The sequence below is a fragment of the Cydia strobilella genome, chromosome 16, assembly GCF_947568885.1.
Source record: "Cydia strobilella chromosome 16, ilCydStro3.1, whole genome shotgun sequence".
In the NCBI taxonomy this organism is placed as follows: Eukaryota; Metazoa; Arthropoda; class Insecta; order Lepidoptera; family Tortricidae; genus Cydia; species Cydia strobilella.
In genome coordinates, this window is record NC_086056.1 from 8,690,945 (window position 1) to 8,714,137 (window position 23,193).

General features: G+C 45.7%; 1 protein-coding gene across 1 annotated transcript in view; it reads left to right on the forward strand.

Annotated features, from left to right (window-relative positions):
* The window catches only part of LOC134748456 (autophagy-related protein 2 homolog A), a 38,422-nt gene extending 16,203 nt beyond the window's left edge, over positions 1-22,219 (forward strand). Inside the window, exons 16-38 of the mRNA XM_063683253.1 lie at positions 376-499; positions 1,298-1,446; positions 1,986-2,170; positions 3,088-3,238; positions 3,641-3,825; positions 4,064-4,248; positions 4,352-4,613; positions 5,022-5,211; positions 5,537-5,644; positions 6,272-6,522; positions 6,681-6,889; positions 7,052-7,186; positions 7,429-7,621; positions 8,047-8,214; positions 8,832-8,991; positions 9,473-9,640; positions 9,911-10,082; positions 10,576-10,722; positions 10,932-11,059; positions 12,128-12,282; positions 15,072-15,236; positions 15,495-15,701; positions 18,783-22,219. Coding sequence (XP_063539323.1) covers positions 376-499; positions 1,298-1,446; positions 1,986-2,170; positions 3,088-3,238; positions 3,641-3,825; positions 4,064-4,248; positions 4,352-4,613; positions 5,022-5,211; positions 5,537-5,644; positions 6,272-6,522; positions 6,681-6,889; positions 7,052-7,186; positions 7,429-7,621; positions 8,047-8,214; positions 8,832-8,991; positions 9,473-9,640; positions 9,911-10,082; positions 10,576-10,722; positions 10,932-11,059; positions 12,128-12,282; positions 15,072-15,236; positions 15,495-15,695 — 3,791 coding nt within the window. The 3' untranslated portion in view covers positions 15,696-15,701; positions 18,783-22,219. The remainder of the gene's footprint in view (positions 1-375; positions 500-1,297; positions 1,447-1,985; positions 2,171-3,087; positions 3,239-3,640; positions 3,826-4,063; positions 4,249-4,351; positions 4,614-5,021; positions 5,212-5,536; positions 5,645-6,271; positions 6,523-6,680; positions 6,890-7,051; positions 7,187-7,428; positions 7,622-8,046; positions 8,215-8,831; positions 8,992-9,472; positions 9,641-9,910; positions 10,083-10,575; positions 10,723-10,931; positions 11,060-12,127; positions 12,283-15,071; positions 15,237-15,494; positions 15,702-18,782) is intronic.
* Positions 22,220-23,193: the final 974 nt, after the last annotated feature.

Genomic DNA, 23,193 nt, shown 5'->3' on the forward strand with positions numbered 1-23,193 from the left:
CTTTTGAAAATTAAGTCACAGCTATGTAACAATTATATAGCATATATGATCATTAACATTAATTTGGCTTTATAAGTAATAGTTACTATTTCTTTTCCTGTGAAAACACTATTTAGTCTATGTCAAATAAGTCTGTCCTCTCCTTGCATATTGTGGCGTTCGAAAAATTAACCCGTAACACTAACGTATAATAAAAAAATAGGAGAGTTGCGCCTAAAAACGCCTACCGTATCTATATTTCGCCGATTTCGATAGTCTGACGACGTAATCATTAAAGTGAAATTTCGGTCACCTATATTATGTTTAAAAAAAAATTAATCTGTTTATTTAATTAAAGAGACATGCAATTTTAATATTATTATATGTATTTAACAGGTCAAGATGAAGAATTAATAGTTCCTGGAAATGAGGAGGAGATGAAGGAGTTCAGTAACAGTGCCATAGATCACTCTTCTATCCACCTGGACTTTAACCTGCCCATACTTAGTCTACAACTCGAGTAAGTATTGACAAACAACAAAACTATCGTCTTCATCGTAACAACATTTAAATCGTAACAGTCCCTTAAATTTTGCAATACTTTGTCGCGAGCCAACGGTTGTGAAGATTTCAATTCTATGGTTATGTTCCTGCAGCCGCAACGACAGACAGAGCGGCTACAAGTCTTACAATAATGCAGGCGCTTAATCCCTGGAGTCCCGCAGATGCGATATCGCGTCAGCAGAAAACTTACCTTACCTAAGTCTAGGTCTAAAATGTATGGAAAGTAAATAAAACCGGACAAGTGCGAGTCGGACTCACCCACCGAGGGTTCCGTACAAATTTAACTTATTTTTATTTTTTACAAATTTATAGTTTTGAGATTTTTTCCTGTACTTGTAGTGTAAGAGGATATACTTGCCAAATTTCATAGTTCTAGGTCAACGGGAAGTACCCTATAAATTTTGATTCCCTTGAGTGTCGAAATATACGTTTTTTGCGGCATAAACGACCGTATCTTTATTTTACGTTAATTTAGAAGTTAGATTTTTTCACATCTTCAAGGGACAGACCTGATTATATGGTTTTAATTTCAACTAGATACCTCCACGCGTTCCCCAGATAAAGAGCCTTGACAGACAGACGGACGGACAACAAAATGATCCTATAAGGGTTCCGTTTTTTCCTTTGAGGCACGGACCCTAAAAACCCTGAGACTTAATGGTTTTATACATTGTCTATGGCTAGGACTCGAGGAGAGGTTAAAGGTTTTTTTCAAAATCATAAGTTTATGGTAACATAACATGCTTTTTCACAGATCAAAGCAGCTGTACGAAATAATTTATAACCGAATCAACTCGGATCTTTTGCTGTGGGAACCTCAGATAATAGATCCGTTTGAGATTAGCCCGCTCATGTACGGGACCATCTACCCGGCATTCGGGATGTGCAAAGCATCTGGATATGGTAACTGTCACATTATCATTTATCAATAGAAATAATAAATAAATAAACACAAAAGAAACAATAAAGATTTCAGGAGAGAGAATGTTAAAGTGCCACTCTAAATCAAATTCCTGTGAAAATATTACGTTTATAGTGATATTTCCACACTTTGTTACTGCGATGTCTGTGCAGAGTCGGTTCAGACGGGCTCTTGTTATTTTTAACGCTTAGAAAATTGGGTTTTAAAATTAGTTCTTTTCTAAAATTTTAATTTTTCGATTACTCGGCCTTCTGTCGTAACTTCTCATCAAATTTCATATAAAGTCGAATGACTTTTTCAAATAAATATTTAAAAGTTTGAATTATGATGATTGGGTTAGTTAATATTTTAAACATGCGTAATATGTACATAAATATACAATCTTTACTTTATAGGTTAGGTTACTGACTCTTATATGACCTAACCCTATGGACGTCAAGTTCGAAATAAAGAATTTCAATTCAATTATACTGCAAATTAATGTACAAGTAAATATTTTTTAATTTTGTTTCCCTTTTAGATTCAGACTCCGGAAGCTCAGCTTCGGAAGAAGAAGAAAACTTGTACTATTCGACATACGATAACAAACTCAGAAAGGGACTCGGCGTTAACAAGCCCAGTCTGTACGAAAAGAAGGAGACGCACAACTTTTGTCTCACTTTCAATGTCGGAAAAGGATTGCTTACTATTTACGCACCAGTGCGGGTAAGTCCTATATATTTTTATATGTTTTAATGTTTATTTGGGCACAAACGGTACATGTTTCTTATAACTAGTCTTATACATAATTCATAAACCACATATTCATATATATATACATTTATCTAAACAAAGACTTCTGAAACGGCATCTTACCGGATTTTTAAAGTTAATTTAGTATAGGGTGGTGTATTGTTACTGATGAAAGTGATGAATTTCCAATATGCCTTGAAATTCCGGTAGAAGTGTAATACTCTCACGGTAGATGTCGCTAGGCGCCTCCCTGAGGCGCATATGAGTGATATGGTGGAAATAATCGTTGTCATCAAGTGAAGTTTCGGTACCTCTGTTGGCAGAGCGATGCGCTAGTGACCCAGTCGCGAGTTCGAGTATCGCCCGTGAAAGTGAACTTTTCCACTTTTCATTTATTGCTAAGCTTTGTGGTATCGTTAACAGACGTTTCTGCCTAATACAAAATTAATTAGCTCCATGCATGTTTTTTTATTTTATTTTAGTGATCGTAATTTATATCGTTTGGACACCGGAAAAAATAAAAATACTTTTGCAAGCCTTCACATTATTTTATAAAAAATATTTAAAATGTTAAAAAAAATTGAGCGGTTGAAACGCTCATAATTTTTGGCGCGAATTCGACAGCGTGATGACGTCACACGTTGGACGGTCCAACTGACGTTTGCTACTAATTACACTTATGTGTACTAATCTGTCGAACGCGTTCCGCTCACTAGCTTGTCGCGGGCAAATTTTTGTACTATTTTAAGCTATTAAATGATAATTTAATAACGGAAATGCATTTGTAACACGATACAACGGTAACAAACATCCGAATAAAAAATACTTCGTTCAAATATAAACTTCATGCATGAGGCTAATCAATTTACCCAATTTTTGTGTATTATCAGGATGCGAATAAACGAGTAGTCCCCGGTCAGATGGGTGAATTGGTACTCGAAGCTCACAACCTGACCATGTGCGAAGTGAGCGGTCTCAACGGGCAGCCCAAGACTGCGCAACTGTGTATGCGCGCAGGGAAAGTTACACTCTATCACGAAGGTGAGAAGGTTTACAATTCAACACAACGGGCTTTCTGGCTAAAGGTTTCGTCTACACTTGGCGAACGCGCCGTGAATGCGCTGTCTTAATGTGTTTACTTACGATTACGATGTGCTTGCTCATCGTAATCAGAAATACACGCTGCTGCGCGCGAGCGGTTTGCTAATGGTGCGTTAGTGATGTATTCGCCTGATCTGGACACACCATTAGACGATTGAGGATATGCACGAATTTACATTTAAAAAAAGTCTTGTACATAGTAAACAAACTCAACAGTTGGCTTAAAACAGTGCTGTTATGGAGAAATGTCATTTAATATCATTTGGTTACTATAGTATTATAATATTTATAATACACATTAGTATTTTATAATACTATAGTATTAAATTTTTTCCTTTCTAGCTCTTCTGACAATTCCGTCCGAAAAGCCGGGCCTCAGGTTATACGGCAAGGCACTGCCTCTACATTTGAAGAGCACGATCTATCCGTCCGGCAAGGGAGTGATCATCAAGGAGCGACATCAAAATAAGGACATGTTCTCTATGGCTCTGAAGGTGGAGCCTGATTCTGAAACTCCTGGATTAAAGGTAAAACAAAATTCTATATCATTTTATGTTACGAAATAGAGGACAATAATCAGATAAGTAAATATTTTAATAAAATAGTAATCCGCTTAACACGGAATTTTAAGGATTAAGTTCTTAAAATTGTGTTATTTCTTTTTCTTAAAATTTGACTATGCTTTAAATTATTGGACAAGGTCTCAATTTTTAGAAATAGAAAGCGTCACTCCGCCCCCAATGAACTGATTGAGTTTTGTTTTAGACGATCTGCATAGCTCTGGGCTTAGAACAAGCGACATTGCGACACCGTGGCGACAAGGGCATCGCTTGGCTGTCCCAACTGATGGACGTCCTCGACGTGTTGGACTACCCCGTGCCCGGCTACACGCCCGCCACCGTGCTGTCCGAGCTGCACGTGCACATATCCGACTGCGCCGTGGACTACAGGTGAACATTTTGAATTAAAAACCCGTGGGCAAAACTATGTATTATCCCAATTAAAGATACATCAATGATCTTTTAATTAACACTTAAAACTTTCATCTTTCAGACCACTCTACCTACCAATCCGCACCGTTGTGACCCTCGGCAACTTCAGCATCTCAAGCAACATAATCCCCGCAACGAACACATCTAGTCTACGCTTCCTCGCTCAAGAATGCACCCTGTTCCTGTCTCACGTGAACGTTAAACCTAATACTCATATACCGCAAGATGACGACAAGCTGCCTGATGTGCATAAGGATTACGTTTGTGTGGTGGATGTTGGGTTGTTTGAGCTGTCGTTGAGGATGGAGGATAAAGTCAATAGCGTAAGCACTGTTTCGTTTTTCTACTATACGAGTAGGTATCTATCAAGTTGAATTATTTCCAAAGCACACACATACACATTTACATTTAGTCCAAGCTCGCTGGTTTTGGACAGCACTTTAATCTCGTCACATGTCAAAGTGAAACTTGAAGGATTAGCATCGGAAGCCATTCCTTAAGCGGGAACGGCGCTCAAAAAGTTCTTATCACAACTGTTTACTGCTTATACTGTTTGCCGTATAAGAGCGTGCGCAGATCATGTTAAACACCTCGACCGGTTAGCAACTTTTGCTGCTGATTGTGTATAATACTATATGATATGGATTATTGTGTGCTAAGTGGATTGTATATCACAATTGTGTTTTGATAAATTCCTTGGATAGTCCTCGAATAAAATTCCTCGTTTCCAGTCCAAAGAACAACCTCAAGTAGACCTTAGCGCATCGAACAACATGGTCACCCTATACACCTGCTGGGACTCGGCCTCGGCGCTGTGTCGGCTGCTGACGTACGCGGCGTCCGACGGCGACTCGCAGCCGCCCTTCGACCGCTCCTCGCGCCACACCAGCATATGCTCCGACCAGCCCGAGCCTCTAGTCGGTGAGTCTCATTGCCTGCTGCTCGACCTCCGCTCTGAACTTCCAACCTTTATTTCCACACTTTTTGTGCGTCAAACGACTTGGTCACCCTATACACTTGCTGGGACTCGGCTATCTCATTAAATACGAGTAGCCGATCGGTTTTTGGCATGTTAAATTATTTGATCAACCGAAACACCTAAAGGGGTTTGACGGTAAACATTACTATTGTTTTATACACCTTCTGGAACTACAATACACAATATCTGTCTGAACAGTATCATGTTATATTTCGGTTTGTCATGAATTTTACCAAACTGTTTCACCGCGTAACCATTTTGTTTTAGGGCTAGAAGACAGACCAATAGAAGAAATACGTGAACTGTCGCCCAGCGAAATACAACAGGTCAACGACATGATGGCAGAAGCGATGAAAGAAAGTCCCAACGATACGCGTAAGTATTGAACTTGCACTAATAATTCTAATAAAGCACTGGGTCTTGATTAAATGTTTTATTTTTGAGTTGAATTCATGATAATGCTCAGACCAGCGCTAATGTTGGCGCGGGAAACACTCTTGATTGCTCGTTCCGATGACAAACGTGCTGTCAGCTACGAGTAGGGCACGTTCTATCGAACTTTAATTATAGTTTGTCAAAGGACTGTCTCATTTCAAACATAGACAGAGAGAATCATACTATCTTTGTCTTACACTAGTACTCGCACCCAAAAGAAAAGGATGAGTGAAGTTTTATTTGTTCTTATTTACTGACAATTTGGTTTGACCAACTATATGTTGTATACATACATACAACACTGCTGATTTAATTAAACAAAAGTAGTGACCCTACAACAAACAGCTAAAACCTAAATGCTAAGCTAAATGTGGCTAAAGTAGTGGCCTTGAAACAGGTTCAAGCAGGAAGCCGGTTCGATTCCTGTGAAGTGATTTGTTGGTGTATTTGTCACAGATTCTCTTCTTGAGTTATGGATGTTTTCTCTATATTTAAGTATTTGTCTACCTATATATTATTGGGATTACTAGGTCGAACCGCTTTTAACTAACCAATACGTTTTTACAGTCGATGAGGACGACCTCCACAGTTCAACCGAAAAAGAAGGTGTCGAGATATTCTTCTTCCCCGACGAGTCCAATTCCAAACGGCCCCTGGACTTACTTGAAGAATGCGAGACCAAGTCTCTAGACTCCGAGGACTTCCGTGCAGTGGATGAGGCGCTCGAAGCTAAGCCGACTATGGTGCAGGTGGCTAAGGATCTGGGCGACCCGACATCCACCCCTAAGACTACGCCGAAGAAACCTAAACGGAAAAAGGTATGGGATTTTACTATGGACTTTGCTTAGTCCTTTGTTGAGGAATGAATTCTATACCCAACGCCATTTAGGAAGGATAGTGCCTGTAATACTTTATGGAAAATAAACAAACTAAACATTAAGAAATGCTTATAGATTTGCAATAATTTGTTCTTTAGGTCAAATCCGGTGGCGATGGTAGCAACACTGACGACGAATACTGCATTATCGAATCTCAGCCGTACTGCGAGGACAATGACCTCGACGAGCCGGTCGTCAACTGGATAGGCCCCGGACCCGTGTACATGTTCGAGAACCACTTCACTGTACCCGCGGCCCGTAGCGACGTTCTCAAGGCTCCGAAGAGCTTCCCTCTACCAGTATTGAGGTTTGTCAATTCTAGAGCCTATTACAATATGGTTAAAGATGAATTTTGCACAGAATCTCTCAGCCCTACTGCGAGGACAACGACCTCGAAGAGCCGATCGTCACCTGGATTGGCGATTACTCTACGGCAGTAAATATTAACAAAAAATGCAATTGTTAACAGATATACGTTGTGCGAGATGAGTGTGACGTGGAACATGTTCGGCGGGAGCGACTTCAAAACTACCGGCGATCCGCCGCCCTCCAAAAAGACGGTCACCATTGACGACACCAAACAGGGCTCACCTACGCCGTCCAAGTTAGCTACTATTTTATTATTGTGTGATAATAAAGTAGGTTACCGCGGGTATGAAGTTTTTTTTTTTTTAATATCATTGGTCAGTCACAAACTAGTAGAAATTTTGGTGTAGCCTCAAATATGGAATGCTGGTTTGTTACGTGTCATAGCTTAATTTTTCATATAAAAATGTACCGGCTTTGTGTTAAAAAAAAAAACCAACATTATGCATCAGATTATAGTCAGCGTTTATTTCTCAACAGACGCAGTAAGGACTACGAACCATACGAGGCCGGGCGTGCAATAACGGCCGCTTATCGCCAAGGAGTCAGCTGGTCGTCCGGGTCGGAGCGGGTCCTACCGCGCATGAACACACACCCCAAGCGGAAAGAACTCAAGTCGAGGGGCGGACGACATAGGGACCATCATACTTGTGTCAAGCTGTGTCTTACTAAGGTAGATTATGACGATAGTCTTTTTAAAGAACCGATTTATAGGAAGTGAGGGATTCAATCATAACATAGCCAAGGAGTCAGCTGGTCATCCGGTTCGGAAAAGGTCTTACCAAGCATGAACCCACACCCGAGGCGAAAAGAACAAGTCGAGGGGCGGACGACATAGGGACCACCATACTTGTGTCAAACTGTGTCTTACTAAGGTAGGTGTTGCATAGTCTGGCCATGAACATGGCCGTCTCTTGTCAGCGAAAGAAAATAGTTGGCCGGACTTAGTTATTACTTTCTTCTTTAATATTTGGAGCTATATACACCAGTCAAATGCTAAAAATACAATTTAGTCTTAATAGTTAATTTTATGCTGCGGTTTATGCGTGTGAGCATGATCACAAACATGGCACTTTTCAACGTAAAATTTTGTCTTAGGTTAAATTTCAACACGAAACATACCCCAGCAGCGGCACACACGCGTCCCGGCAGACGCTCGCCGTGAGCAAGATCGAGGTGCTCGACCGCCTCGTGTGCAGCGACATCAACAAACTGCTCAGCCAGTACAAGCTGAAGGACGAGCCCGAACGAAGCAATGCTCACATGGTGAGTCACTCGATAACTTCATATTTACAAACATGTCTGTACTGAGAGGCATATTTTTTTACAAATAGCTACCACAGTGTCTTCTTGAAGTTGTAACTCCAACTGCAATGCAGCGATTGCCAGGGCCAATGCCAGTGTACCAAAACAGGCATGTACCAAGTACCGAGCATTTGCAGCAAACTGAAGACTACAGACTTCAAAATGCTATAACATCAATACCTATTTTATCCTCGACTTATATATTGATATTAGTCCTCACCTCGGCCTCGCTCTGATCGGTAAATTGTCGAGGTTTGTTTTATGCTCTCAATGTACAATCACAAATTGTAAGGAATCACGATAGACCTCGTCGTAGATAGCGGGATGAACTTGGCGCCTTTGACAAATACTTTTGGGAGACTTCACAGGATAGAGATAAGAGAAAGAGGGAGACTTATGCCCAGCAGGAGGGGGACACTATGGGCTCGTAAATAAAATAAATAATTGTACAATCTAGTATTTACTCCTTAATATGTTCTTTGTATAGTCAGTATTATAATGACAGTGACAATGACACCCTATGCCAGTTTCTCCTTCAACTCAACTGAAGGATGATTAACCACCCGATTTATTCCCAGTTGGTGATAAAGGCCGTGCACATGAGACCTGACCCAGCGCTCTCCGCACACGAGTGCTGCCTCAAAGTATCGCTATTACCGCTACGATTCAACCTGGACCAGGACACCCTGGCTTTCCTCGTCGGATTCTTCTCCAAACTTGGCACGGACGAGAACAATGGTATGTGGAAAATTGAGAAATACGGATCCTTGCATTACTTTACCTCCAAAAACGTGCATAGTAAAGTTACCTGATAGCCTATGGGCCAGGGACAGTTGCACATTTAGCGGACTGATCACTGACCGACTTAGCAGTAAACTATGAAACTTCACATATCTACTTTAAAATTTATCGAACGGTTTACGCGGTGACGAGACGGTAAGGTGCAACCGACCCTAAGTAAGCCATATTTCATATAACACAACTAGAGATAGGGGCAAGCTATTATGGCGCCATCTATGCAAACCTTTGACAGTTGCGAATTCCATTAATAACAGAATAATACAGCTAATTTAAATGACTATGAACATTGAATATAATACGATACGATGGTACGAGTTATGATTATGAATAACGGATTTAAATTGAAACAATCAACTCGGCCTATACAAATGATGTTTTTAGATTCCCAATAATTTTTATAACATCATTTTCTCTACAGATGACGACACAAAAAGCATAAGCGGGCTGTCAACAGACTCAAGTAGCTCACGCCAGACCACACCAACGCACCGGCCTCCAGTCATGAGCATAGCCAGCCACTTGAAGGACCCGCCACCAACACCGACTTCGCTAGGAGATGCTGATGCTTTGAGCCTCAACGAAACTGGTACGATTGTATATTTTATGGCTGTAAAAATAGAGGTCATTTTCCACGGCAGTCCTCACAAGGTCGAACTTTGGGTGACGAGCGTAGTTAGTCACTTGAAAAACCTGTCATCAACACACACTTCACTTGCTTTGAGACTAAATAAAACTGTTACGATTATGCGTTATACGGTGCGCGTCTTACTCGAACTAGGATTAATTCTTAAACTAAAAATATTAGGAGATACGTAAATCGTACCATACGTTGTGCTAAACAAGGTTGTATTTCCAGTGATCCGAGACGACGAACCTCTCATGGAGCCTTACGAAGCCGAGCGCCTGGTGTCCGAGAACCTCATACAACTGGAGGAGGACTTCAACCGACTGGGCATTAGTCAAGAGAAGCCCACCACTAAAGTGGCGGTTGATCTGGAGCCGGTTGACGACTCGCCGATTTACTTCAGGTATGTTTTAGAACATTATGTGTGAGATATGGTGTGAATGACATCTTTGCATGCTAAATGTAATAAAATATTTATCTCAGAAAAAGCAGGAGCAAAAAGTGTCCATATTGGGTATATACGAACGTTTATAACTTTGTCCAAATCCAGCGCCAACCTGTTTGCGCGTACAGTGCAAATATGTTTTATGTGTTAATGTTGTCAGCAACATGCTGAGATGAGGCCATTTCGTGGCACTTTAATCTTATTTTATGTTTTCTTTGATATTATGTAATGTCTTGTTTGTTTGTGCCTACGAGTAAAATCCTATTCTATTCTATTCTATGTATAAGCTTACTAGATGGCTTATAACCAAACGGGTTAATAACTACAAAAAAAGTCCATGTTCGGTTTAGTATCGATGAAACCATCGTTTTAAAGGGTGACTTCGGAAACGTAACTATAGGAACGAGTAACAAAAATGAATTGATTTGTGTTTATACATGTGTTCGTACAGGAGGGTAGTATTTTCACCCGAGGTCCCTATCCGGTTAGACTACGTCGGCAAGCGCGTGGACCTGTCCGCGGGCCCGGTGGCCGGCCTGCTCATGGGCCTGGGGCAGCTCAACTGCTCGGAGCTCACACTCAAGAGGCTCGACTACAAGTGAGTATACCTACAATCCTAATTTATACTATTTTCACTTTATTTTGTCCTTTTACGGCATTTTGTCTGCTGAAACATGACCGAAATATATATGTAGATCAATTTTATAACAGCGGATCGTTCAAATAATTAATATATCTACTCATGTATATTATGATGGCGACATCTTGTAAACTGATTTTGAGATAATTTGGTATATTTTGTTTCAGACTTGGGCTACTTGGCCTAGAGAAGCTGGTACAATGGGCCTTGCATGAATGGTTGTCGGACATCAAGCGGCACCAGCTCCCGGGCCTGCTCGGCGGCATCGGGCCTATGCACTCGCTGCTGCAGTTAAGTAAGTAGCAAAAATCCTAAAATTTATCTTAGATTAGTCGGGCTAGAATATAATATTTTCTTATTTAACCCCTTCGCTTTCCATCACAGAAAATAAAATAGAGTGGAAGTGTAATAATCCTGGATTAATATGAGAACCGTTGTCGCCAACACGTATACTACCCACAAGCACAAAGCCAAGGGATCATTGGCATTATTATCTTATTTCAAAATAGAAATAGAGTATGAGTAAATAGAATATTGTCGAAATTACACTACGCATTTTACTTTTGATTTTTGATTCACACACACTGAAGTTCGGTAATTCCACAACAGATGTCGTAACTAGCGTCTATGTTCTATCTCTTTTACACTTAGAACATAGAAGCCACTTTTTGGTATTCTCCTTGCAATGTTCGAGAACGTTCTGCGACCGTATCTTAATTACATTAAAAAAAACCTTGCGGGGAACGAATCACGTACCCTGTCGTGATATAGTACATTATTGTCGAGGCTCGGAAGTAGCTGCTTGCTGGCTGAGGATTCGTTTTAAACGGACGACCTTGGGAGTCCGTTTAATTGAATCCGAAGCCAGCAAGTAGCCTTCCAGCCAAGTCATATATAGTGCTTTTCTTAAAAATGGCGCAATAAATGCAAATATAATAGAAATATTTTACAGAAGCAACGTTCTTATGTATATACTTTCACAGAAAAAAGTAAAAAGATTTGCTTTGCCGCCGTTTTTTTTTATATTAAAAATGGAAGTGTATTTTTCTGCTGAAAATACGCCAACCTATTTGAGGCACCTAAATAGTCGCGGTACCAACATTATAATAATAAGTATTGATCATCTGTTTGGCTGTTTAATGGACCTATGCCTTCATTTGATATGGTCACTTCAACTTTTAAAAAGTTTGCAACTCGACAAATAATGGAATTTGTATGCAACATTGCAGTCCCGAAATCGAGACTGCAATGTTTTTATCTTTTTAATTTTTGACTGACCATAAACTACGCACTTCGCGACCTACTTTTTAACCGGCAACGTCGACTTTGCCGTCCATTTTTGAGAAAAAGTATTTGTTGTCAGTAACGGGTATACGCGACCTGGTGTGGCTGCCGGTGGAGCAGTGGCGGCGCGACGGGCGCCTGGTGCACGGGCTGCGGCGCGGCGCCGCCTCCTTCACCGCGCGCACCGCCGTCGCCGCGCTGGACATCACCACGCGCCTGCTGCAGCTCATACAGGTCTAGTAACGGGTATACGCGACCTGGTCTGGCTGCCGGTGGAGCAGTGGCGGCGCGACGGGCGCCTGGTGCACGGGCTGCGGCGCGGCGCCGCCTCCTTCACCGCGCGCACCGCCGTCGCCGCGCTGGACATCACCACGCGCCTGCTGCAGCTCATACAGGTCTAGTAACGGGTATACGCGACCTGGTCTGGCTGCCGGTGGAGCAGTGGCGGCGCGACGGGCGCCTGGTGCACGGGCTGCGGCGCGGCGCCGCCTCCTTCACCGCGCGCACCGCCGTCGCCGCGCTGGACATCACCACGCGCCTGCTGCAGCTCATACAGGTCTAGTAACGGGTATACGCGACCTGGTCTGGCTGCCGGTGGAGCAGTGGCGGCGCGACAGGCGCCTGGTGCACGGGCTGCGGCGCGGCGCCGCCTCCTTCACCGCGCGCACCGCCGTCGCCGCGCTGGACATCACCACGCGCCTGCTGCAGCTCATACAGGTCTAGTAACGGGTATACGCGACCTGGTCTGGCTGCCGGTGGAGCAGTGGCGGCGCGACGGGCGCCTGGTGCACGGGCTGCGGCGCGGCGCCGCCTCCTTCACCGCGCGCACCGCCGTCGCCGCGCTGGACATCACCACGCGCCTGCTGCAGCTCATACAGGTCTAGTAACGGGTATACGCGACCTGGTCTGGCTGCCGGTGGAGCAGTGGCGGCGCGACGGGCGCCTGGTGCACGGGCTGCGGCGCGGCGCCGCCTCCTTCACCGCGCGCACCGCCGTCGCCGCGCTGGACATCACCACGCGCCTGCTGCAGCTCATACAGGTCTAGTAACGGGTATACGCGACCTGGTCTGGCTGCCGGTGGAGCAGTGGCGGCGCGACGGGCGCCTGGTGCACGGGCTGCGGCGCGGCGCCGCCTCCTTCACCGCGCGCACCGCCGTCGCCGCGCTGGACATCACCACGCGCCTGCTGCAGCTCATACAGGTCTAGTAACGGGTATACGCGACCTGGTCTGGCTGCCGGTGGAGCAGTGGCGGCGCGACGGGCGCCTGGTGCACGGGCTGCGGCGCGGCGCCGCCTCCTTCACCGCGCGCACCGCCGTCGCCGCGCTGGACATCACCACGCGCCTGCTGCAGCTCATACAGGTCTAGTAACGGGTATACGCGACCTGGTCTGGCTGCCGGTGGAGCAGTGGCGGCGCGACAGGCGCCTGGTGCACGGGCTGCGGCGCGGCGCCGCCTCCTTCACCGCGCGCACCGCCGTCGCCGCGCTGGACATCACCACGCGCCTGCTGCAGCTCATACAGGTCTAGTAACGGGTATACGCGACCTGGTCTGGCTGCCGGTGGAGCAGTGGCGGCGCGACGGGCGCCTGGTGCACGGGCTGCGGCGCGGCGCCGCCTCCTTCACCGCGCGCACCGCCGTCGCCGCGCTGGACATCACCACGCGCCTGCTGCAGCTCATACAGGTCTAGTAACGGGTATACGCGACCTGGTCTGGCTGCCGGTGGAGCAGTGGCGGCGCGACGGGCGCCTGGTGCACGGGCTGCGGCGCGGCGCCGCCTCCTTCACCGCGCGCACCGCCGTCGCCGCGCTGGACATCACCACGCGCCTGCTGCAGCTCATACAGGTCTAGTAACGGGTATACGCGACCTGGTGTGGCTGCCGGTGGAGCAGTGGCGGCGCGACGGGCGCCTGGTGCACGGGCTGCGGCGCGGCGCCGCCTCCTTCACCGCGCGCACCGCCGTCGCCGCGCTGGACATCACCACGCGCCTGCTGCAGCTCATACAGGTCTAGTAACGGGTATACGCGACCTGGTCTGGCTGCCGGTGGAGCAGTGGCGGCGCGACGGGCGCCTGGTGCACGGGCTGCGGCGCGGCGCCGCCTCCTTCACCGCGCGCACCGCCGTCGCCGCGCTGGACATCACCACGCGCCTGCTGCAGCTCATACAGGTCTAGTAACGGGTATACGCGACCTGGTCTGGCTGCCGGTGGAGCAGTGGCGGCGCGACGGGCGCCTGGTGCACGGGCTGCGGCGCGGCGCCGCCTCCTTCACCGCGCGCACCGCCGTCGCCGCGCTGGACATCACCACGCGCCTGCTGCAGCTCATACAGGTCTAGTAACGGGTATACGCGACCTGGTCTGGCTGCCGGTGGAGCAGTGGCGGCGCGACGGGCGCCTGGTGCACGGGCTGCGGCGCGGCGCCGCCTCCTTCACCGCGCGCACCGCCGTCGCCGCGCTGGACATCACCACGCGCCTGCTGCAGCTCATACAGGTCTAGTAACGGGTATACGCGACCTGGTCTGGCTGCCGGTGGAGCAGTGGCGGCGCGACGGGCGCCTGGTGCACGGGCTGCGGCGCGGCGCCGCCTCCTTCACCGCGCGCACCGCCGTCGCCGCGCTGGACATCACCACGCGCCTGCTGCAGCTCATACAGGTCTAACTACATTCATTTTCCATAACCAGACTCAGAGTTGGGACTCGCGTTATTCAATAACTATAGCTGTTACTCCTAGGTACTCATCTATATCGATCTTCCGATTGTATCCGTGGAGTTTGCTTTTGGCAACCTAATCCCATTACTACTACAAGTAGTAATGGGACTCTACTAGGTACTACAAGTTTGCACTATTTATCATTACTTTTTAATTGTACCTGGATATGTAAATTAGGAAACTATAGGTCTATAAAAAATCAATTTGTAGCTATTAGCTAAGTTGCTGACAACTGACAACTTTTCTTAAAAGTACTGTATGATCTACTAAAGTTTCTAATCATAAAAGCGTCATAAAAATTGTTTCGTTGTGGCAGGCGACGGCAGAAACGGCGTTCGATATGCTAACGCCCGCGCCGACATTACAACTCGCGCCGGCGTACGAGCGCCGCGAGCGTCGCCGCCGCCGCCGCCGCGACCCCGCGCGTCTGCCGCAGGACATCCGCCAGGGCGTCACCACCGCCTACCACACCGTCAAGGAGGTAAGTGCACGACGCGATTCACAAATACGTGCTGTGCACGAGGTGAGCACCTGTAGATATGTATCGTTTTCGATAGAACTTTTGTTGGAATGCTAAATACATATAAATAAGTAATCCAAAAGTTTATTTGAACCAACAGCTATCAATTATACAATAGTTATCAGTATTCGAAAAAAAGTTAATGTTCCACTTTGTGTTGGAAACACCTAAAAAAAACATTGCAAGCGAAATGCCTTCAAAAATGTAATCGATATGCAGGGCTTCGCTGAAACGGCGGCAACCATGGCACTAGCTGCGCGCTGCTCTAGCGGAGTGGGCGTGCTGCGGCACCTGCCGGGTGCCGCCGTGGCGCCGCTGGCGCTAGCGGCGGGCGGCGCCGCCGACGTGCTGGGCGGCGTGCGCGCCTCGCTCGCGCCGCACCACCACAAGGACAGCGCCGACAAGTGGCGCGCGCACTGACCCTGCGTGAGTACATTATACCGTGCTGGGCGGCGTGCGCGCCTCGCTCGCGCCGCACCACCACAAGGACAGCGCCGACAAGTGGCGCGCGCACTGACCCTGCGTGAGTACATTATACCGTGCTGGGCGGCGTGCGCGCCTCGCTCGCGCCGCACCACCACAAGGACAGCGCCGACAAGTGGCGCGCGCACTGACCCTGCGTGAGTACATTATACCGTGCTGGGCGGCGTGCGCGCCTCGCTCGCGCCGCACCACCACAAGGACAGCGCCGACAAGTGGCGCGCGCACTGACCCTGCGTGAGTACATTATACCGTGCTGGGCGGCGTGCGAGCCTCGCTCGCGCCGCACCACCGCAAGGACAGCGCCGACAAGTGGCGCGCGCACTGACCCTGCGTGAGTACATTATACCGTGCTGGGCGGCGTGCGCGCCTCGCTCGCGCCGCACCACCACAAGGACAGCGCCGACAAGTGGCGCGCGCACTGACCCTGCGTGAGTACATTATACCGTGCTGGGCGGCGTGCGCGCCTCGCTCGCGCCGCACCACCACAAGGACAGCGCCGACAAGTGGCGCGCGCACTGACCCTGCGTGAGTACATTATACCGTGCTGGGCGGCGTGCGCGCCTCGCTCGCGCCGCACCACCACAAGGACAGCGCCGACAAGTGGCGCGCGCACTGACCCTGCGTGAGTACATTATACCGTGCTGGGCGGCGTGCGAGCCTCGCTCGCGCCGCACCACCGCAAGGACAGCGCCGACAAGTGGCGCGCGCACTGACCCTGCGTGAGTACATTATACCGTGCTGGGCGGCGTGCGCGCCTCGCTCGCGCCGCACCACCACAAGGACAGCGCCGACAAGTGGCGCGCGCACTGACCCTGCGTGAGTACATTATACCGTGCTGGGCGGCGTGCGCGCCTCGCTCGCGCCGCACCACCACAAGGACAGCGCCGACAAGTGGCGCGCGCACTGACCCTGCGTGAGTACATTATACCGTGCTGGGCGGCGTGCGCGCCTCGCTCGCGCCGCACCACCACAAGGACAGCGCCGACAAGTGGCGCGCGCACTGACCCTGCGTGAGTACATTATACCGTGCTGGGCGGCGTGCGCGCCTCGCTCGCGCCGCACCACCACAAGGACAGCGCCGACAAGTGGCGCGCGCACTGACCCTGCGTGAGTACATTATACCGTGCTGGGCGGCGTGCGAGCCTCGCTCGCGCCGCACCACCGCAAGGACAGCGCCGACAAGTGGCGCGCGCACTGACCCTGCGTGAGTACATTATACCGTGCTGGGCGGCGTGCGCGCCTCGCTCGCGCCGCACCACCACAAGGACAGCGCCGACAAGTGGCGCGCGCACTGACCCTGCGTGAGTACATTATACCGTGCTGGGCGGCGTGCGCGCCTCGCTCGCGCCGCACCACCACAAGGACAGCGCCGACAAGTGGCGCGCGCACTGACCCTGCGTGAGTACATTATACCGTGCTGGGCGGCGTGCGCGCCTCGCTCGCGCCGCACCACCACAAGGACAGCGCCGACAAGTGGCGCGCGCACTGACCCTGCGTGAGTACATTATACCGTGCTGGGCGGCGTGCGCGCCTCGCTCGCGCCGCACCACCACAAGGACAGCGCCGACAAGTGGCGCGCGCACTGACCCTGCGTGAGTACATTATACCGTGCTGGGCGGCGTGCGCGCCTCGCTCGCGCCGCACCACCACAAGGACAGCGCCGACAAGTGGCGCGCGCACTGACCCTGCGTGAGTACATTATACCGTGCTGGGCGGCGTGCGAGCCTCGCTCGCGCCGCACCACCGCAAGGACAGCGCCGACAAGTGGCGCGCGCACTGACCCTGCGTGAGTACATTATACCGTGCTGGGCGGCGTGCGAGCCTCGCTCGCGCCGCACCACCGCAAGGACAGCGCCGACAAGTGGCGCGCGCACTGACCCTGCGTGAGTACATTATACCGTGCTGGGCGGCGTGCGAGCCTCGCTCGCGCCGCACCACCACAAGGACAGCGCCGACAAGTGGCGCGCGCACTGACCCTGCGTGAGTACATTATACCGTGCTGGGCGGCGTGCGCGCCTCGCTCGCGCCGCACCACCACAAGGACAGCGCTACACTGATGTACAATTACATTAAACCACTAATCCTTAAGCCGCGGACCGGACGCACGCGGCCGACGGTGCGGACAGTGGGCCCGCTGCCGCCACCGAGTATCTAGTAGACTGGCGGCGCGTGCGGTGGAACCACCGCCATAAAATACAAGACACCGTATGCCATCGAAAACTCTCAAATTGTACTTTATTTTATATTGTCTTCGGTTACCGCGATAGTTACTCATGAAATAAAACTATGAAAACGGATTATATCTCGTATATTGAATTTAGAATACATCCCGACGTTTCGAACCCTTTACAGCGTTCGTGGACAACGGGTGACTGAGGAAAAACTACAAAGTGCAAAAATACCCACACACTAAAAATAATGAACCATCATAGACTATGAACTTTCTGGCTGGTTGTATATGCAAGATCGGTTCATAAAGCTAGTTATACAATACAACTATTTTCAAGTAAAGATATATATATATATATATGCGCGATAAACCCAGTCACCCGTTGACCACGAACGCTGTAAAGGGTTCGAAACGTCGGGATGTATTATAAATTCAATATACGCGATTTATCCGTTTTCCTATTTTTATTTCATGTACTTTATTTATTTTAAGATTAAGACGAAAGTGCGTGCGAAATCGCCTTTTCATACAAACGTAGTCCTCATTTTCCTCTCTGGATATTAACATCATGGAAAATTTTTGACACAAATTATTTTATTGTACGAGTATATCAACCACAGCTACTACGTTTGTTTTTTTTTCCAAATTTAAATTATTATAAGGATAAGGAGCACTTAAAAATTTGTATGACATCTGTTTTTCGCTCCTAATTTTTAGCTATGATTAATATACATCAAATTATCTAAAATATTTTCCATAATGTCAATAACCAGAGAGGAAAATGGGGACTACCTTTGTATGGAGAAGCGGCCGTCCCCTTTCCTCTTAATGGTCAATTTTATTTTCTTTTACAGGACCAGTATGTCGCACACGATGAGTAGCTTCAATGAAGAAAAAAAATCAACAAAACTTGACACTGGTAAACAATTACGAGTATACAGTACAGAAACGTGTTAATAATTTTAATTTACGATCAAAAGAATATCACATCCACTTATGTTCAAAATTCTAAACGTTCCTACCATTCGCCCCTTTCATAATGTTATTTGTAACGTTTCAAGCACTCTTAAAAGGGTGGATAAATTAATTTTAAATATTTCAAGGTACTACTATTATTAATTATTGTAAAAAAAATCGCCAAAAACAAAGTTTTGATACGATGTATTTTTGTAGTCATTATCATTCGTTTGTGATCAACGGAAATACAATTATTACAACGTAATAACACGTTCAAGTAAAAGAGAACCATAAAAGACATGTATTCTGGCAGCTAGCACATCGCCTAGCTGATTGGTGTAGAATACAGCCATACATTGTGCTATTGTCGTTCTCATATTAAATTATATTCAAAATATTATCCTCTACTTAGGTCTTGCGTGAAAACTGCTTTTTGCGTTTTCGACGTTCTGTCTAAGGCTGCGGTTCTACCGTCACAAAGAACTGCAAAATGAGAGGAGATTCGAAGGAATTAAAGCTTGTTTTCTCGTTCATCCCTTCTCCGCTCTGTGACAGCAAAACCACAGCCTAAGGGGGGCTCTTGCACACCGCGACTTTTTAATGCGCCGTCGACGCGCGTTTGTATAGATACACACGCGATTCGCACGCAAGTCAGACGCAGTTTGTAGACCTTTGCACACCTACAGCGATGCTAAGGCGCCGTCGACGCGCAACGCGCGCGTTTTCGGAACGCTTAAAATTCGTAGCTTAGTATTTGCGGAACAACCATTTGCGCGACTAAAATTGGCATATTCATGCAAGGACCCGTTTAAAATTTTAATTTTAAACGAAAGTTTATATTGATAGGGATTTCGCACTAATACATTAGTTTTCAAATTTTTAGATTTATACTTTTTCAAATATATGGTGCTTTATTTTAGTAGCATTTAGAGCATTTAGTTGCTTTTATGTTTCCGTTTTTATATTAAGAGGCCGTAGTCGATTTTGGAGCAAAAATGTAAAATTGATAAGATTTAGTCGTTGAAATTATACACGTTTTGTTGCGTAAATAACAAGTATTGATTTCTATTAGCACGTCTTCTCATCTTGCATTTTAATAATGAGGTCGCGAGCGTTTGTCACCGATAATGCATAAAGAGAAGGGGCAGTTTTTAAAAATTCATCAAAAAATTATGGTGGTAAATTATACAAATTGATGTATAAGAATAGTTTCAGCAAATGTTGTAGATTGTTTAAGTATCAAAATTACGTTGAAATTAAGTCGATTTTCAGAGAAATTGTCACTTGTTTTAAAGTAATTTCTGGAGAAAATTGATTTCGTCTAACTTTCATTTACACTACTTCTAAGTCATAATAATAAAAATGTAGTCTGATAAACGTCAAGTACAGGATATGTGTAATACAAAATTACCATGTTTAGCAGTCCAAACTTTACAAATAAGAGCGACAAAATCAGTGCTTTACGCGCGTTTACCTAAACGTCCACCAGAAAAGCAAACACTACTAATTTAGTGTCTGTTTTAAAAAAAAAAAAATCTGATAAAAGGTAAGATAAGAAGACGTGCTAATAGAAACCAGTACTTGTTATTTCAATTAGGTAATAAAAGGTGTACAATTTCACGGACTAAATCTATCAATTTTACATTTATGCGACTAAAATCGACACCGGCCTCTTAATTTGTTGATGTAAATATTTTTTGAAATTGATGGAACAGCATTTCAACCGCCATAAAGAAAATTATGTGGCATTAATAGGTAATATAATTTTCTTTATGACGACAGGGTTTGGTGCCATGACATGATATTGTTGTAAATACAAGCGCGTAGAAATAATAATCATAAATTGCACTTTAGTATACTTCCTTAGCTCAAAAACTTTAAAATTGATCCGATCCGGCAGATACACAAGTTGAACATGGATTTTTCCTTGCTCCCGTTTTTGTGTCCCATCTATCAGTTTTTATTAACTCAAATAAAGGTGAATATATGTCAATCTGACGATTTGTTTCCATTGCAATTTCTTTTTTGTAGTAGTAGCTTTATAGCTAGTGCTAGTCTTTCTATCGGATCAGACCATATTTGAAGCTTATAACTACTTTTATATACTTGCACATTTGATATGCGTAGCGACCAACATTAAGACGTATCGTTACATCAGGGTGCGTAGCCAAGATGCCAATCGTTTACGCTCCATAGCGAACGAAACGCAACCGTCTCTGTCGCACTAATATTAGGAAGAATGATAGAGAGATATTACCGTATAGTTCGCTACGGAGCAAACGATTGGCATCTTGGCTAGGCACCCAGTAATTTTAGTGTTCCCATGGGCCGAAAATAACGTTCAAAATCAACCCAGGAGAAAGATTACAATATTCTAAACTTAGTACTCATAGAGATAAGGTTCACTATTGCAGTAGTAATGTAACGCGCTTGCATTTTACAAAAAACTAGAAATTACTTATTATTGTATCTTAGAAATGTGATATAAAACGTCTAAAATTATCGAAAATTGCAATTGACTCAATCAAATGCAACTGGCTTAATGTTAAGAGGAGTAAACATAATTAAAATATTATATTATATTATATAATGTATTACACACCTTAAATAACTTTGCGTTGCGTTGTGTTGTAACATCCCTTTAAACGGTATCCTTTGCACACCAACAATTTTATAATTCGGTCTTTGCTGTCGCGCAGCCGGGTAAAAAGTAGTTTATCGGGATAGTATAACACTAACTGACGGTTTCATTTCTAACAAACTGTTGCAAATACTTGTAGTTCATAGAGCTAATAACAACTTTCAATATTGTCACAACTTAGTAATTTTATTTTAATTACCTAAAGGTGTGGAGCAGACTGCCCTATGATAGGAAGAACTGAAAGTATTGGCTAATTTGGCTATGTGCGTGTTAGAGTGAATCAGCATCAGCGCACACTCGCACAGTGGCATAAATTGAACTTTTCAGTCGGGTGCCATTTACCTACAGTTGTGTGCAATATGTATAATACCCTAGGTACACCATACTAAATATATGGTGTACCGAACTATTTGACTACTTTGGTTGCTACAAAGTATTTAACGCTGAGTGTAGGTACCTCTTGGGGTGATCTGCTTGACATGTTTCTATAGATTTTATAAATAATGGACCGATAGATTTCATTAGTTCTTGTGATGACATTAATAAACGTGTGATCCTCTAGCAGTAAACTAAGATTTTATTCCAATAGATTTTTTTTATTTTGTTTTTATCTTGTAGCAACAGATTGAGTTTTATGTTAGATTATTCATCAAAAGTCAGTCTTTATAGATAATAAATAAAATTGACACTTTATTCGATGTTTTATTTAAAAATAATTACCTAAGTACTTAAGTAACATGTTAGTCACAAACCTCTTTTAACTCTATTTGAAGGAGATAAGGATTTGCGATACTTATATCCGATAATACCTAAGTTGCAAACCTCGAAACTTCAACCGACGCTGTACGATGGATACGTGTACGATGGATGAGTACGGGGGATACTTAGTATTTTGGTAATTAGTATGCATTACTAGCCTCCTGAGGCTCTTGTCCTAACTATTCAATTTTTTGTACTTATTCAATTCAATGAAATTTAAATTATATTCAATTATAATAGAGTTGCATTTATTTTCTTTTCAAATAAAACTAAATCAACTCTGTTGCCTACCCTACGCAATAAGTTCAAATTGCAGTAGTAAATTTTGGCTATTGGTATGGCTGGGCCTTAGGAGGATAGAGTCAGTCTAACCAGTGGAGAGACACCTCCTTTCGGGCATTCTTAGCTCCGTTCGGGTCAGCATTGCTCCGAGCAATTATTAGGGTTGACCTAAAATCTGTGGGGTTGACACATCTTGAAGTCCCTTTGCGTGCAAGACCACAGATAAGATAAAGACATTAAAGACTTGAATTTTGAAAACCCTAAATAGCCGAAAGAAGTCATACATTAGAAAGGGACAGCATGATTCTTCCCTGAATCGCTGTCAAACTTCGGTTTTGTAGGAGGTGTTCTTCCTGTACGGTAGTACCAAAGAGGATATAACAGGATAGAGCGGTACTGTCATAGTAAATTTTGTAGCCACAGTAAATTCACTGCCATCTATCGACACACGATTAAAACTACAAATGAAGATCTATAAAAATACCATAAAATGGACATGGATAAATGATTTTTTGTTTGCGTTAATTATTTTTATATGATTTTGACCCATGTTCTTTCCGATATGCGTTAAAATTGTTAAATAACAAACGAAACCGTCAACGCCATCTATTCGAGAGTAGGCCAAA